This window comes from Squalius cephalus (assembly GCF_949319135.1).
Source record: "Squalius cephalus genome assembly, chromosome: 5".
Classification (NCBI taxonomy): Eukaryota; Metazoa; Chordata; class Actinopteri; order Cypriniformes; family Leuciscidae; genus Squalius; species Squalius cephalus.
This window is the reverse complement of record NC_137126.1, coordinates 25,034,318-25,051,623: the sequence shown is the minus strand read 5'-3', so window position 1 is coordinate 25,051,623 and position 17,306 is coordinate 25,034,318. Positions and strand designations below refer to the sequence as shown.

The 17,306-nt window shown below is 38.6% G+C and overlaps 1 protein-coding gene across 18 annotated transcripts in view; it reads right to left on the bottom strand.

The window, feature by feature from the left end:
* Positions 1–17,306, bottom strand: part of ncor1 (nuclear receptor corepressor 1) — a 124,499-nt gene that overhangs the window by 96,606 nt on the left and 10,587 nt on the right. For all 18 annotated transcript variants that reach the window (XM_079871427.1, XM_079871425.1, XM_079871443.1 and 15 more), the window contains exons 2-5: positions 12,700–12,907; positions 2,573–2,664; positions 866–1,067; positions 507–686 (exon numbers count right to left, since the gene is read on the bottom strand). In XM_079871427.1, coding sequence (XP_079727553.1) covers positions 507–686; positions 866–1,067; positions 2,573–2,664; positions 12,700–12,807 — 582 coding nt within the window. In that variant the 5' untranslated portion in view covers positions 12,808–12,907. The remainder of the gene's footprint in view (positions 1–506; positions 687–865; positions 1,068–2,572; positions 2,665–12,699; positions 12,908–17,306) is intronic.

The following is a 17,306-nucleotide window of genomic DNA, read 5'->3' as shown; positions in this document are numbered from 1 at the left end:
CAACCTACATGAACCACTGAGCCACTGCCGCCCCCAAAAGAAGGGAAAGTACCTTCAACCAGCATGCTAGTATCTCTACAATCAGACTTGAGGAATGCATATGTACACTTGCTGCTTCTGGGATTATCATGATGCAATCCTTAAGGATTTGGCATCGCATCAAAAAGCAAGAATAGTAGGCACAGACAAGGGAGTTGTGACAAGCCTCTCTCAGATGAGCAACATTTCCCACAAGGCTTATGGATAAAAGACTCAACAAAAAATCCAATCTGCTGCTAGCAGAGAGCACCAGTGTAATTCACCAGTAACATGAAGCTGAACCCTGGGAGGTACAGGGAGAAAGTCAGCAGTTTTGATTGTGATTTAAACAAACAAACCTTGTCAACACACAACTAGCGCCTGAAATGGTCATAAGCTGTTTATTTACAGAATGAACAAGCAAATAGTTCTTGAGCTGTAGCAGCATTTAAGTCTCTCTCTCATCTGTGTTTAGTGAGGCTACACACCTGTTTCTTTTTCAGTTTGAAAATCTGCTGCTCGACCTTGGCAATCTCACGGTCAACACGGTCCATGCTCTGAATCAACTCCTCTTTGGAGAGTTTGGAGGGCGATGTGTCCGCATCCTCACCCACCTGTGGAACTCCACCTGGGGATGAGGTCTCCACCTTCACACTAAACTGGGTTTCCTGTCACAGAAAACAAGAGGGAAAAAAAGAATAAGTGCAAGCCTTCAAACAATCATAACAGCCAATCTGGCACATTAGTGCAGCTAGAAATGAAATAAAAACTGAAACCTGTTTTATGGAATAGGGAAATGTTTAAATCTCACACTGGTATCCTTCTGGTATGCATGTACATTAATCACCTTCTTGACCTCTCCAGTGGTCCTGATGGTGTCCTGTGTGGCATGTGAAGGGGCCAGTAAGATGCCGGTGGGCTGAGCTCTTGTAAAGTGCGTTTCAGATACGTTCTCGATGCGGGGACGCTTGGCCTCAAGAGTTTCCTGGTCCTGCTGAGCTGAGAGGGTATGAAACTGATGCTCATAACCATGTCTGCGCTCCGGCGGCCTGCAGGAGACAAGATAGATGCTTCTAATTAAAATTATTATGCTTCAAAAACCTCAGCACCAAACAGCATTACTAAAAACACCACACAACTGTTCAATTTCCATAATATTAGCTATATCACAATTATTTGATGTAAAAACAATTACTTGAGAATCGCAACATTGTGCAATTTATATTCCGAACATATATCAACATCAAAAAGTTTTTCATCAAGAACTACGAGTTTTTGAATTAGGAGCATATCAAACAAACAAAACTTTTAGCTACACACAGAATCTCAAAAGGCTTGAGGGTTTAACAGAAGAAATTAGGACAGCAATAGCCTGCTATTGTATATTCTTATTACTAATGCTCAATTTTATACAAAATGTAAAATATTACATTAATGTCATTCTACACTGTGCAATATTTATTAAAAGCTAGGAAAAGAAATTATACATTTGTCAATGAGAATAAATGAGTGACATAAATATTCAACTAAATAGTTAAATGCCAATAATGTTATGACAATTAATCAACAGCTGAAATGTGATAATGCTGTCAGCTAGGGATGTTGCGGTGACGGATTTTTTCCACCGGTTAATCGACGTGTAAAAAAACCGGTAATCCCGGTGTCACCGGGGTTGCGTGTCGGGGATTTCGGGTGGCCGAAAATGCGGACGTGCACACGTCTCAATTTACTTTCACTTTAATTAGCGGCCTTTCAGTAGCATTTGTTTGAATTAATCATGGGTTAATTTATTTTATTCTTAATAAAAATACACAAAACAATAAGACACTCGCTTGTATTACACACATCTTTATTGCAAAATGAATAATAACTTAACACACCATGTAAAAACTAAACAAAAGCACTTATGAAACACCTTTAAAGTGCATTTATTAACAAAATGAACCACTGCACACATCGTGCAAGTATCAAACAAGAAATTATATATAAAAAAATCACTATTCGTTAAATAAAGTGCCTGCCTTTTTCAGCAAAAAAAAAAAAAAAAAAAAAAAAACGCACAACCATCGAATATGAAACGAACGAACATCAAAAACTTCATTAAATAAGGTAGCCTACCCGAATAATCACTGGACACTTAAGTGCAAAAAAAAAAAACTAATATAAAAATTAAACTCACGTTTGCATTTCTATTTGAAACCAGATCTTCCGCCATCCTTTGCCAGTTAGCTCGCCTCACTATCCTCAAATGATAAATGAAATCGGACACCTGCTGCTTTACTGCGGCGCTCGTTCCGCTTACGCTAAATTACGAAGGCACGTAATCACTAACTGAATTAAGTGCTTTATTACTATAGGCTAAAACTTCAACACGATGGGGATGGTGCCGGTGGTCAAGTGCTATGACCGGTAGGTGGGTTAAACACCGTGTATCACCGGTAACACCGACTATCGCAACAAGCCTACTGTCAGCCCTGCATAACATAAAACATTTCAAATTTGTTTCCAAGCAAAATATTCAGAAGGAAATCATGTGTGGTGGGGGTTGTATCACCTCTCAGTCCCAGGGTGGAATTCAGACAGTAATGAAGGTCTGCGGCGCTGCTGGTCCTGCAGGGGGGAACGGTAGTCGGGAACCGTGAACTCCTAAACAAACACAGACACACACATCAGATAGGAAAAACTGGTCAAAACAAAAACTCACTGATGAGGGCTCAGAGAAGCCTTAAAGACATGTGGGCAGAAAGACAAAGAGTGAGAGACGATAGTGAGAGAGAACTAAAGGGATAAAGAGCCACACCAGAACACTCCACTTAATCTCCAGTGTTTTATGTTCTAGTAAAACATGCCATTATAAAACACGCACTTAAAGGTGCAATAGGTGATTCTCTACAGATTTTTTTTTGTTGAAAGTCTCCTCATATCCTGATATCAATCACTATGTCATTAAGCAGTCTAAATGTATTTTTATAAACGTATATAATCTGTAAAAGGCGTAGAACCAAAAATGTTCATTTAATTATTTCATTTGGTCCGAGTGAAATTATACCATGTGCTCCCTGTCAGTCAACGTGTGTTTGCATACCACTGCGCAGTCTGTTCATGCAGACGTACTACATCATCAGCACGTTTCGCGTACGCTGTGCAGACAGAGTGTAAGGCTGGAAGCTTACGCTGCTATTTTGAACCAATGATCAGAACAAAAGGCAGTTGAAGGATGATGTGTATAATTCAAATATTTATCTGACTCCAATATAATTAATCTGACTCCATTAAAGTTGTTGTTATTCTTTAACCTCTTATTCTTTAAAGGTAAAGGTCTTTCCAAGAACTGATAGGAAAACGTAGGATTTAACCTGAACAAAATTTATAATCACTTTAGCTTTTAACGTCATCAGTGATAAAAGGAAAGATTCTCAAAGCCTTTAAAGCACGCAAAGTTATTTATTAAGTTACATGTTTAAATAATATACAGACAGTAGAATGGAAAAACATTCTGTATAGAAAACTTAGTTGTAACAAATAATGCACTGTTGTGCCTTTCTCATAGTATGAGGTTACACACTGGTGTGCGGGAATGGGTTAAAGCCTTTCTCAGATCAACAGTTACCTTTCCTTCTTATACCCTGAGCAAAGCATTGTTAAACATGAGTGGAATACCAACACCGAAACCGACTGACCGACAGGAAACCAAAAGATGAGGCAAACATGTGGTGATCAAGAGGGGGAGAAGAACATTAACATATCCTCCTCAATGCATGTTTAACCAATAGTTACCAATAACCATTGTACATTAGGATACTTTAATATCTCTATTAAGTTCACCACCATTCATTTCAGTTTATAAGCTGTCAGATGAGACCAAACATGTCAGTTACATATTAGAATTGTATACATATTACACACTAGTAAATAAACAGTATGTAGTTGAAAGCATATGTCCTGTGAATCAAATGGTACAGAGGTGTCATTGAGGTGCAAACGACTCCGTCTCTCCCGACAGAACCATCCTGTGCCTGGAGTGTCCCAACAGTCCTCAATCAGCATATTGATGAAATCCCTTGCACTAGATAGGCATTAGCATACTGTGATGATGAAGGCCATTGTGCCATGTTTAATTCACATGGATACCTTTTAAAAGGTATTTCTGAAGTAGTAAAGAGTGCAGTAAAGAGTTCTGCCCATATTTCCTCAGCCCTACAATGTGCAGACAGAGCGAGAATGGCAGGCAAACAGTTGTTTACATTCTTTATTGTGGTACTGTTACTCACTATACTGTAAAGTTTTCTCATCTGTGCATGACACACAATGTAATCCAATAACGTTGTGTCTGATCGTCTCGCTTCTGGTCTGAGCGTGTTCCTGTGTTTTGGAGGAGGCGTGGCTTTGGGGGGCAATTTGCAGGGCAGGAAGGGGGGGGGGGGGGGGGGTTGAATATTTTCAAATATTCAAAATATGAATAAAGTTTGCATTTCCCAGATCACTTATTGCACCTTTTACAGATGAGATGATCATAATCACTCAATTCATCATTAGGGCTGGTGTCCATTTTAGAACCAATTTCCAAGAACCGTGGATTCGATAACACATGCAGAATTACTCAAATTCAAACAATACCCAACCCTATTCATCATACCATTAGAAAACCACAGACACCAGCAGAGCAGGACTGAGAGCAGCTCAGCAACCGAAGCTGCCATGTGTGAGCCATGTCACACTCTGACTAAAGTTCAGTTAAAAAGAAGTGTGCAAAATCAGTGCAAAAGACATACTTTAACAACATCAAGTTAAAGAATTATTTCCATCAATGTGGCAATAAGTGTTATAGTGCTCATGCATCACAATTATTCAGTGCAAATCTACAGACAAAACGGACCAGTCATGGGCTCTCTCACTACGACTAGTTGGTCTTATGGAATCCCTGACTGGCTTTGCTCATGTCAAGCGTACACTGATCAGACTCATTTCTTAGCATTTTAGTATTTTTTTAAATCTCTCAGTTTCAGAGAGCTTTCAGTAGGATCTTGTCAGAATAAATGAAAAACATTTAATGTTATAAAATTAATACTGATCAGACAGTTTTGTATCGCTAAAAGGTGACAATGCAATCACAGTTGTCTGAATTGGCTGTGGTACAGCAGGATTACTGCAAGATCTTCTGGTATGAGGTCACCTCACTGAAATAGATAGACATCAGATTTCCTCTAGAAACCACTCACACTTTGTGACCATCTGTGCAACTGCAAGAGATGCTTCTAAACTAGGGATATGCGCAACAACTAATTTCATTAGAGTTTTATAATGGCAACAGAAACTTTGCAACTGACTAGTCGACTAGTCTAACCCCCGCCCCCGTGCTTGCCTTGCATTATGATTATTGTATATTAAACTTGAGTGTTCACTTAAGCAACGTTAGCCATTGTAGACGCATTTATTCAAATCAACTGAGTCAGAAGGAATCGCAGGACCAAGAAGTTCAAACCCAATAGCCTATTATAAAGAGACTTCAAAAAACATTAACCCCTTAACTGTCACCCCCCTTTTTGAAAATGGACATTAAAATGCACTATTCAAGCTTAAATGGTTGTAATTCAAGAATGCTTTGGAGTATAGACCTAAGTTTGGTCTTGTTTTAAAGGTAAAAAATAGCAGATTATTGCTGAAGTGAAAGCACTTCAAAAAATTAAAGTATGAAAAAGTTATGGAAGTTTAAATTTACATTAAATCAAATATAATTTATTTAATATTTTTATTTTATATAAAATATATATTTTACAAAATATGTTTTACAAAAAAATTACTATAAAATCAAAGCCAAATATCTAACCAAGTTGTGTTCCAAATTTGAAGTTGATATCACAAAAAATGAAGTTCCCATGAGATTTTGTTTAGGCGTATTACCAAAAATAGCCACCGGGTGTCATTGAATTCCATTGAATTTTACTGTATGCATTCTACCATAACAAATTAATACATTTCTGTCCAAATATCACTTCTGTCACAAAATATGGAACCTTGAGACTCAGACCTTTCTGACAATATGTGTTTTGTCAAGATTAGAAAATATTTTGATCATAAATTATGAAACATAAGGATGCCCAAAAGGGGAGGAGCCTGATAAAATAATTTAGAGTACCGTTTCTATGGTAACACAATGTCCAATTTCAAAACAGTTTTCACAGGATGAATTCTGAGATCATAAGCTTTCAAATGATACCTAATTTATGATAACTAATAAAATATGTAATATAATAAAAAAAAGCGATAAAAAAATATAATACAATATTTTAGAGGATAATATATATTATACTTTTTAGAAGATAATATTATTTTATAATTTTTTATTGACAAATACTAGATTATATATTTTCTAATGAAATTTTAGCATAAAAACCAACATATCAATTATTAAAAGTGTGTGCGTCAACTTTTTGTGACGAAGGTCAGAACTCCTGTTATTATGTAGATTTTTTTAGGTGCACTCTTGTCATAAATTCATCTATTTCTGTTCCTACATAATTTATAACAAAAAAACAGTCCTAAATATCTATTTAGGAGTCTTAGAACTTTCCAACGATATATAGTTTGTCATAATTAGATTAGGATTAAATAGTAATATAGGGAAGTAAAGTTAGGCGTCCCGTATACGGGACGGTGACAGTTAAGGGGTTAAAAGTATGAAAAATTGTATGAAAAGTATCTGGTTACATGACGAGTGGCAAAAAAAGCCTGACATTTTCTGTCAACTATATATTATTTAAGCGCCTTCTTTTCATTAGGATGTTGATATAGAAACTGTTCAAGTGTCAAGTAAGTTCCATTCATAATGTTTCTCCTTTAATAGTTATATACTAGTTTGACATGACATAGAAGAAAATGTAAAAGTTTTGCGTAGACTGTCAAAATACTCCCTCACCTTGCTCATCTTCCAAGTGAACATTTCTCTGAGTCTGAACTGCCACGAGTACCACAGAAAGAACCAACGCATGCAAAACCTGAGGTACAATTAAATGACTGTCTTCTGCTGCAGATATACACTTTTCAAAATTATTTATTAATTTAAAAATGTAACATTAACTTGACGGTAAATTAGCCTTTGTAAAAAAAAAATAAAGCAAAACATTAAAAAATGTTTTTGTAAATGATTAGTATTTACAAGTTGACTAGTAGCAGCAGTATCGTTTAATCGACTTGTCAGCTAGTCTCACACATCCCTATTCTAAACTGCTAACAACCTCAGAACAAACATGGTCATGTCCATGTCTGCAAACAAGAAATGTGTAAATAATTGAGTAATGTGAATAAAAAAGAGAAAAAGCGCCAAAAAGGAGAGAGAACAGCTGGGGTCTGTTTATTTCTGCTTCTTTAGCTCTGAGGAATGTACTACAGTGATACCCAAATTGATTTGTAACGTTGAGGCCCAGCCATTTCTGGCCTCCTTTCATCAGAGACAGAGGGGGATTGTTGGGGAAGAGAGAAACTAAGCTTACAAGCGATTTGCAGTCAAAACTAGGGGTGTAAAGACACATCGTTATATCGAGATATCGAAATATAAAAATGTGACGATATGTATCATTGATGGAAACGATATGATCTGCGATACAGAGTTAGTTTTATCCAAGACTCAGCTTACTGTATTTATAAGGTATTAGAGCTGCACGATTAATCGCTAAAAGATCGCAACCTTGATTCATACACCCCCGAGATCTTATTCCTAAAAATACCACAATTCTCCTCCTTCTAATAACCTTTGACAAAATCACAGCGGAACATTCAAATCTGCGTTGACGCTGCTGCAGACCCAGAGAGCCAGAGTTAATGAATAGGTATGAAACAGCATCTTGTCAACCACACAGTATCGTTATTTTTGTGTTACAAATTTTCAGATTATCTCAGAAGTACTGAAATAAAAGTTTATAGCTTTGATATAAACACTGATGATGTCTACGAAAGCTATCAAAATAGAGCAAATCCTTTTGAAAGTAACTTGGCGCTTCAAATAACGATTGTATCAATTATTTCATTACGCCACCAGTTGGAAACAAGTGACTTAAAAATGTAGGCTATGTAATTGAATCATTCATCAAGAGATTCATTAAAAAAAACTGATTCATCCAGCAATGAAACAAGTCAAGTATTTATGTTTGAGTCACTGAATCATTCATTCAAACATATTTAAACAAGTAATAAAAACTCAGTGAGTGTTTTAGCGCAATTATCTGACGTCATGGGATCACAACACTAAGAGATAGTAAATCTTTTTATGTTTTTTTTTTTTTTTTTTTTTTTTTTTTTGTGTGTGCGTTCCCGAGATTAGACCTTCCTTAACATAATGCCGAAAACCCGAAGTCTCTAGGTTGTCTGGTTGAGGAGGAGATAGAAGTGCAAGATTGGTGCGCACAGACAGAACAGAAATCATGAGTTAACAATCGCAATTTTGTCCGTAGGAAAATTGCGCTAAAAATAATTAATTCAAATTAATTAGACATTTTTAATAGACTGCAGCAATTAACAATTTGTCAGTCTGGCTATCACCAGACCAAGCTCAATCTTTTAAGATTGAACATTAGTCTGGGGAGTCCGCTCTGTATTTTCTACTGCACAAGAGGCGTGATCAACAGGCATAGATCAAATGACTCGGTACACAATTGGATAGTCCTTCAACCAATCAGACCAACGATCCAGGTGACGTACTTTGCAGAGTGATGCGAAAACTCCAGGCAGGAAACGTGTCAACAAACGTGTTGGTTTGTAGCATTAATCAGCGGTTTAATCTTTTAAAACAGCAGCGACAGCGGCATCAACGGGTTGCTGCGCTTCGGTGGCCGCCATGTTGAATGTAAACAAAAAGCTGCTTGCCATCGCCAATAGCGCGCCAGGTGGATAAGCCAGTTTGTGATTGGTCCCCACAGATTTGTAACGGAGGCAGGATAGAAAAATGTACAGGTTTCCAGCCTGAGCTGAATCAAATCAAATCGCCGGCAGATCAGGCTGGGTTTACCCAGTCTAACATTTTGTCAGAACCTCTAGTAAATTAAGTTATTTTGTTTAGTTGTCTCTTGTCGGTTCAGAATCATGGGAGAATCTTGTCTTGTGGTGTCATCTCAAAGAGGCACAAAATCTCTTTCTCGGACCTTTACCTTGACTGTTCCCTGCTGGTGGAACGATCTGCCCAACTCAACTCGAGCTGCTGAGTCCGTAGCCATTTTCAAGAAACGGCTGAAGACGCATCTTTTTCGGCAACACTTGATCCATTAATACAACCACTTTCTCCTTTATTCTATTCTATTCCATAACTATACCTCTCTCTCTCTCTCTGTCTCTCTCTCTCTCTGTCTCTCTCTCTCTCTGTCTCTCTCTCTCTCTGTCTCTCTGTCTCTCTCTCTCTCTGTCTCTGTCTCTCTCTCTCTCTGTCTCTCTGTCTCTCTCTCTCTCTGTCTCTCTCTCTCTCTGTCTCTCTCTCTCTCTGTCTCTCTGTCTCTCTCTCTCTCTATATATATATATATATATATATATATATATATATATATATATATATATATATATATATATATAAATAAAAGTACATGTATTGCGCTAGATTAAACTGGGAAGGGCCATAGCAGTTGCATATTGTTGTCCTATTGTTAGTTTAACTGCTTCTATTGTTCTCATTTGTAAGTCGCTTTGCATAAAAGAGTCTGCTAAATGAATAAATGTAAATGAAACGAGAAAATCGTGATTCTCAATTTTTCCAGATTCGTGCAGCTCTATAAAGTATAATTCACCCAAAAATGTAAATTCTGTCATGTTGTTTCAAACCTATAAGATTTTCATTCAACTTCCAAACACAAATTAAGATATTTATGAAAGCCGCCATTTAAAGTACATTTCTTTAAAACTTAAAAGATCCAAAAAATGTCATGAAAGCATCGTAAAAATTATCAATTGAGTAGTCTAATCCAAATCCAAGTCTTCTGAAGAGACACGATGGCTTTATATGATGAACAGATTTACAACGATGCGCATACTGCAGTGAACAAGTAAGTTCAAACGCTTGCGTGACACGCAAAAACAACATGAGAGTGAGTAAATGTAGAATTAAAATTCTTGGATGAACTAACCATTTACAGTTTGGAAAGTTTGGTGCGTAGTCTCCTTTACAAAGTGACATTGGCAACTACTTGTCTGGCATGCATAATACAGCGTTATTAGTTGTTTTCACAGATCCGTGTGAACGGGGATCGTTTTGATAACGGCACCTGGGAACCATTTATAGCACTTAAAGGGATAGTTCACCCAAAAATGAAAAGTCTGTCAGTAATCACTCACCCTCATGTTGTTCCAACCCCGTAAGACTTTCGTTCATCTTCGGAACACAAATTAAGATTTTTTTGATGAAATCTGAGAGCTGGATCACTCCTCCATAGGCTTCTATGGGATCCAAACTTGCCGGCCCAGAAACGTTAGTAAAGACATTGTTAAAATAGTCCAAGTGACTACAGTGACTCAACCACAAGTTTCTCAAGCGACGAGAATACTTTTTGCGCGCAAAAAACGACAAAAATAACGACTTTATTCAACTATTAATTTTCGTCTGTGTGGGCCTGAATGAATTCACGTAGTGTAACAGCGCAGCGCATCTGGGTTGTACGTCACCATGTAGGCTCGCTATTGGCCGACGCTGAAGATGAACGAAAGTCTTATGGGGTTGGAACAACATGAGGGTGAGTAATTACTGACAGAATTTTCATTTTTAGGTTAACTAACCCTTTAAACACGGAAGTAGTCAGATTTTCATGATATGTCACCTTTAATGGGTACTCTATTCAGTACCCGATTAAAAATCAAACTCCACTGCCCACAATCTGCAGACTGGCTCTGACTTTTTGCAATTAGCGTTGACTCTTCCAGATCGGAAGTCGGGGTGTAGTGCATTCGAGCCTTTAGGTTTTACAAGCTAACCGCTCGCTTAGCCTTTATTCTACATATAGCCTACATTCAACACAAATGTTTAATTATATTACAATAAATTTTTTAATATATTAAGTAATATTTTTGTCTGATCAGACATTACAAACAGCTATTCTGTGGGGTCCAAGACAAACTCAGCTTATCAGGTGGACTGAATTGTCCATGACACCAGCAACACATACTATTTGTGGTAAGATTTCAAAAAGCTATGGGCAGTTACGCAGCCAATCAATGTGATATTATCCAGCAGTAGAAACGCCCACTACAACCAATAATACATCCACTCTAGCAATAAAACTGCTGTATGTGTGAACACCCCATGACACAGCACTCATTATACAGAGGTGAACAATTACGTCCTTCGGATGAGACGTTAAACCGAGGTCCTGACTCTCTGTGGTCGTTAAAAATCCCAGGATGTCCTTCGAAAAAGAGTAGGGGTGTAACCCCGGCATCCTGGCCAAATTTGCCCCTTGGCCTCTGTCCATCATGGCCTCCTAATCATCCCCATATACTGATTGACTTCATCACTGTCTCCTCTCCACCAGTAAGCTGGTGTGTGGTGGGCGTTCTGGCGCAATATGGCTGCCGTCGCATCATCCAAGTGGATGCTACACATTGGTGGTGGTTGAGGAGATTCCCCCTTTCATGTAAAGCGCTATATAAATGTAATGAATTATTATAATTAAGTGGGTTAGGTCTGGCTTTTAGGAGGAAAGAGGTAAACAGTGGAAATTTTTGCAGGGCAAGTAAAAATTTAAACCAATGGCCGACCTGACCCAACTGGACCAGTAGAAAAAAAAATTCTTAGCGTTGAGCCCTGCAAGTACATGTCTAACTAACATGGGTTGTTGGTATTTAATGTCCTACTGTTATTGACATTTAGGGATAAACAGAGGCTGTATAAACCCCATCAAACCTGTTTCCTGTTTATAAAGTTTACCTGTTTATAAAGTTTACAAAACACCTTTCTCGTTCACCCAAAAATGAAAATTAGCCCATGATTTACTCACCCTGAAGCCATCCTAAGTGTATATGACATTCTTCTTTCAGAGGAATACAATCGGAGTTATATAAAAAAAATGTCCTGGCTCTTCCAAGCTTTATAATGGGAGTGAATGGCTGTTTGACTTTAGAAGTCCATTAAAGCGCATCTATTCATATTTAAAGTGCTCGAAACGGCTCTGCAGGGGTTTAATAAAGGTCTTCTGAAGTGAAGCAATGCGTTTGTGTAAGAAAAATATTGACTAAAATAACTAGCTTCCGGCAGACAGCCGTACGCATTAATTTACACCAAAAGAGTAACACTTGAACTTGACCCACAACGTAATGACGGCAATTGACTCGTAATGAGAGCAACCTCTCACGGTTCAAACAAACAGGACTGGGCAACCGGGTTCGTCATTACGTTGTGCGGCAAGTTCAGTGTTACTCTATTGGCGTAAATTGATGCATATGGCCGTCTGCCGGAAGCTAGTTATTTTAGTTGATAAAGTGCTAATTTGAATTTTTGGGTGAACTATCCCTTTAAACTAAGTACATGTAATTTTAGCTGTTTGCAGCAGTATATCAGGCCTGCTCTGAAAGAAAAGGTGGTGCTATTAGTCTTGTGGAAGCGACTCAGGGAAAGGAAAGTTACTGTTACAATTCTACTTTAGCACCATTCCTGTTATGTAGTTTGTTGGCAGTGTATCGTGCGGTGTAGGTGAAGGTGTCTGTGGTACTGACCGTTGGGTGGCGTGTGGAGCTGAAGGTGTACTGCACTGAGTGTGGTGGGTAACGGCTCTGCTCGCTGCTGAAGGACCCCTGGCTGGGGGGAAATCCTGAACTGGACATGCTGCGGCTGCCTGGTGGGGTGCCGGAGGCTCAGAAGGGGCCTGGAGCACTGCTACTCAATCAAGGCCTCAACGACGGCATGATCGTGCTGCCAAACCACCTGAGGAAGAGAGAGAAAAAGGAAAAAATATATAAGAACATTTCAAGAGCCAAAAATTCTGAAGGAGTCTTGGGTACAAAAAGTTTTTCATGGTCTCAGATTACAATGTGCGACCTATTGATGAAACATGCTTTGTTTTACAGGATTGCTAAGCAAATGTTCTGCTTGGTTTTCCAGAAAAAGTGCTGGCTTCTTAAAAGCAACAAAAGATATTTCAAATCTAATCAAGCCCATGAGATTTCTAATGATGTCAATACGTCGACACAAAGCACATCAAAGAAATTGACTGCAGTATGTGGCATCTGTCTCTTCAAGAATGACTCAATGCTCCATGGCTCTGCCTATCTGCAGGTTTTTTGTAACATTTTGAGGCTTAAAAATCCTTCACATTCTATACATCACAGAGCCTGCAGTGAAGTAAATCTATGATCACCTCCATTTATGTACACCATCTTGAGATGGTTTGTCACCATACCAAAATTTCAGTAGTCAAGACCAATATTTGATTCTCTATACAACCCTCTTCATTGCGAGTAAATCACTCGCATATGTGACAATCTTCACTCTGGGCGACTAAATCATTTCTATCATTAGACATTGGCTAATAAATTCTCAAATTTTACTCGCCAGTGTGTGTTAGAGGCTAATTAATATCCATGAACCCAGCAGCTCATCAATCCTTAGTGCATTGTATGTATATTGTTTTTCTTAGTAGTAGAATCAGTAGTAGTAGTATTATCTTTTAATAATAATTATTACTATTATCTATTTTTTTACAGAAACACTGAATGACCAACAATATCTTAAACACCACCACCAGTCCTATGTTCAGTTAAAATGACAAATATGCATTTATACATGGTTACAAAGTTTTAGTTCTAATTACTTAAGTTCTATCATTAAATATTGCTTAATTATCATATCATCATAATATAATGCTTGATTGACTGATGTTAAGTGTACGTCCCGATATTTAAAAAGATGTGCCATTTTACAAATTTAAGCTGATTTGGTGGAATCATATTTCAAATATATCTGTCTGGCGAGTAAACTAAAAAAATTACTTTTTAATTATTTTGTCAAGGTGTGTGTAGAGGGTTGCTATAGCACAACAATATTCAATAGTAACTAATATATTGAACACACTCTTGTGAATTAAAGTTAAATATTCAAATTGTAATATTATAAACCTCAGTGTTTCCCATACACTGATATATTTGTGGCAGCTGCCACAATATCAACACTGACCACCTCAAATAGATTTCAGTGCTTCCCATTCATTAACTAGACTCTGGCGGGGCGGCCCAAAAATATATTCAACTTCTCATGATAACATAAAAGGTCTTTAATGTCGTGTTTTCCGCCATTGCTGTAAAAAAAACACTAACACAGAAAGCTCGATAAAGCTTTGTGTCCTTTTCAAATTGCAAAAGACTGTCTGACTGCACTGCGCAAAGAGAAGTGTGCACTTTGCTCACACGATCAGCTCTGCGTAGCCCCTTTCACACAGCGCTTTTAACGATTTGTTCAGCGATTTGTAAATTGCCGGTAAATTGCCAGAACGCCTTCTGTGTGAACGCAAACACGACCCGGGATTGATGCCGGGATCGATGCCGGGTTGGGGACCTAGTAACATTGCCGTGTTCAGTCCCGGAACGCGCGGTGTGTGAACAAAAGCCGTAATAATGCCGTGTCGTAGTGATGACGCTGAAGCCGGGATTGTTCAACAGCTGTGAAACGGTACGTAATGCGCAAGTTTATGATCGAATCAGAGAAAAAAATACACAAGCATGGTTTCTCGAGAGAGAAATCGCAGCTCATAAGCAAACTTAAGACGCTGCTGAGAGTCACATCGATGTCACGTGTCTTTACGGGATTTTTACAGGTTGTGTGTGAACAACTCTGATTCCGGAAAATCACTGGCAGTGTGAATGAACCAAATCAAACGAACCCAGGTCAAATCCCGGGTCACTTTATCCGTGTTTTTTCCGGAATCTCTGTGTGAAAGGGGCTCATCTGAGTTCACAGTAAATTAATGCAGTGAGCTCCATCTGTGCATGTGCTGAGTTAAGGGTGCATTTAGGAACGTAGCGGGCATCAGTTACACATTATTTTGACATTTGCATTGTTTTTTTTTTGTTTTTTTTATTATATTAAATTTTTTTGACAATAAACATGCCAGAATGAGAACATGAAAACACAAATGAATTCAACTACCCACCTACCAAAATGAATTTTATTTGAGAGGCCTTATAATACAATTCAGAAGCGCTCATCCTCCATTATGTTTTGCACGCTGCAGTGTTTCAAATTTCCATCTCAGTTGCTTGCCATTCCAGATGAATTTACCAATTTTAGAATTGAGTTTGTGGCAAAAAAAAAAAATTGGTGCATGTAACAGAATCACGGAACTGAGAAAATTGATTTGTGGCAAAACATTAATTTTATCACTCGCTATTCTGACACGTAATGATAGTGGCAACGAGGTCCATTTTTGGAGATCTTGTTCAACTCTAGTCAGAATTTGTAGATAGTTGGCATCAGGTATACTATGGAGGAAAGAATGAACAACAATGCCTAAGTAACTTATTGAAGTTTGAATGGAAATATTGCATGGCAGTCTAACTTTCTTAGCCATACTATTAAGTGGAAGCAAAGAGGATTTATCCCAATCCATTTTGTACCCAGAGATCATACTGAACTTTTCAAATACCTTCAGTATCTGGGGAAATTAAACTTGAAGATCCAAAATAAACAGTAAAATATCATCTGCATAGAGTGATATGTGTTGTTTGTAAGAGTTAACTGAAATTGAACAGAGATTTTCCTGTCTTATCAGTTGGGCTAGGGGATCGAGTGACATTGCAAATAGCATTGGGGATAAAGGGCACCCTTGTCTTGTGCCTTGTTGTAAATTAAAGGGTAGAGAATGTACTCCATTAGTCATAACAGAGGCTGTGGGGTTTCTACAAGGCCAAACACATCCAAAACAGACCAGAGGTAGCCCCACTCCAGCCTGTCAAACGCCTTCTCTGCTTCCAACGAAAGAACCCGCAGCTGGAGTGGGACAACCCAGGATTTGTGAATGACGTGCAGTAGTCTCCGAATGTTATCCGCGGCTAATCTTTTTGGCATAAAGCCAGACTGGTCAGGGTGGACTAATGAATTCAGATACCGCTGTTGTCGCAAGGCCAGAATTCTGGCATACATTTTTATATCTGTGTTTAGCAAACTAATGGGTCTGTAGTTTGCACAATCTGAATGATCTTTCCCTTTTTTGGATATCAGCGATATAAGTGCCGTATTCATCAGTGGGTGAAAGGCCCCAACCTCTACTGCCGCGTGGATGGCTGTCAGGAAGACAGGGCCGAGTAGATCAAAATATTTAAGAAATAATTCTGCCGGGATCCTGTCTAAAGGCCTGTTCACACCGGGACGAATTTCGCGCGCGATATTCGCCGACGTTTAATGCCTGGTGACTAAACAAAGGGCGCCAATGTGAGTGTGCACACCGACGCGAAAAACGCCACGCGTAAAAGCGTCATTTTTTAAAAAACGCCTCAGGTTCGTTTTTTTGGTTTGACGCGCCGCGTCAAAAACTATCCGACCAATGAGATCGCCGCTTTTGCTCACGTGTCTGGAGCTTCTGAAGTTAAAACACAACTTGGGGGCGCTCAAACACAAAACGGTCTTGCCGAGCACACATACGTAACGGCGAAGAAGATATACGCCAAGTAGCGTCTACACTGCCGGGAAGAAATAAGACGAGGAAGATGCAAGGCAAGATGAATGTAGAGCTGCTGGTCTCGTTGGTGACGGAACATAAAGAACTATATGACAAACGCGACAGCGACTACAAAAATATTGATAAAAGAACTGTTATGGAGTGGTATTAAGCGCCATCTAATGTCAGGGAATGAATTTGCATGTTCACTCGGCTCATCGTCAGCGAAAATCGCTTGGGTGTGAACACAAAAAACGTGTTGAAAAGCGCTGGCGAATAACACACGCCGATATTCGTCCCGGTGTGTGTGGTCCTTAAGCTTGGCGCTTCGCTTTGTTTTTCTTAGCACCTTGTAACGCCCCTTTAAGTTCCTCCAAAGTAACTGGCTGTCCTAAGAATTCAGCTTCCTAAGTCGAGGTAGAGTAAGAGACTGCAACATTTGCATAGTTGACGATTACAGCACTTCACTAGATTTGTAATGAGACATGTAGGGGTGGGCAATCTGATGATTTTATATCGTGAACGTCCATGATCTACTTTTCAAGTGAATCGTAGAGATTGTGATCTTCTATGTCCTCATAATAGCCGGACTTTTATTTGGACGGCTCTGAGCACACAGCGCTCACATTCTCCGTCTTCATTAGTTATGGTCTCGGTTTAACAAGTTTTGTCTTA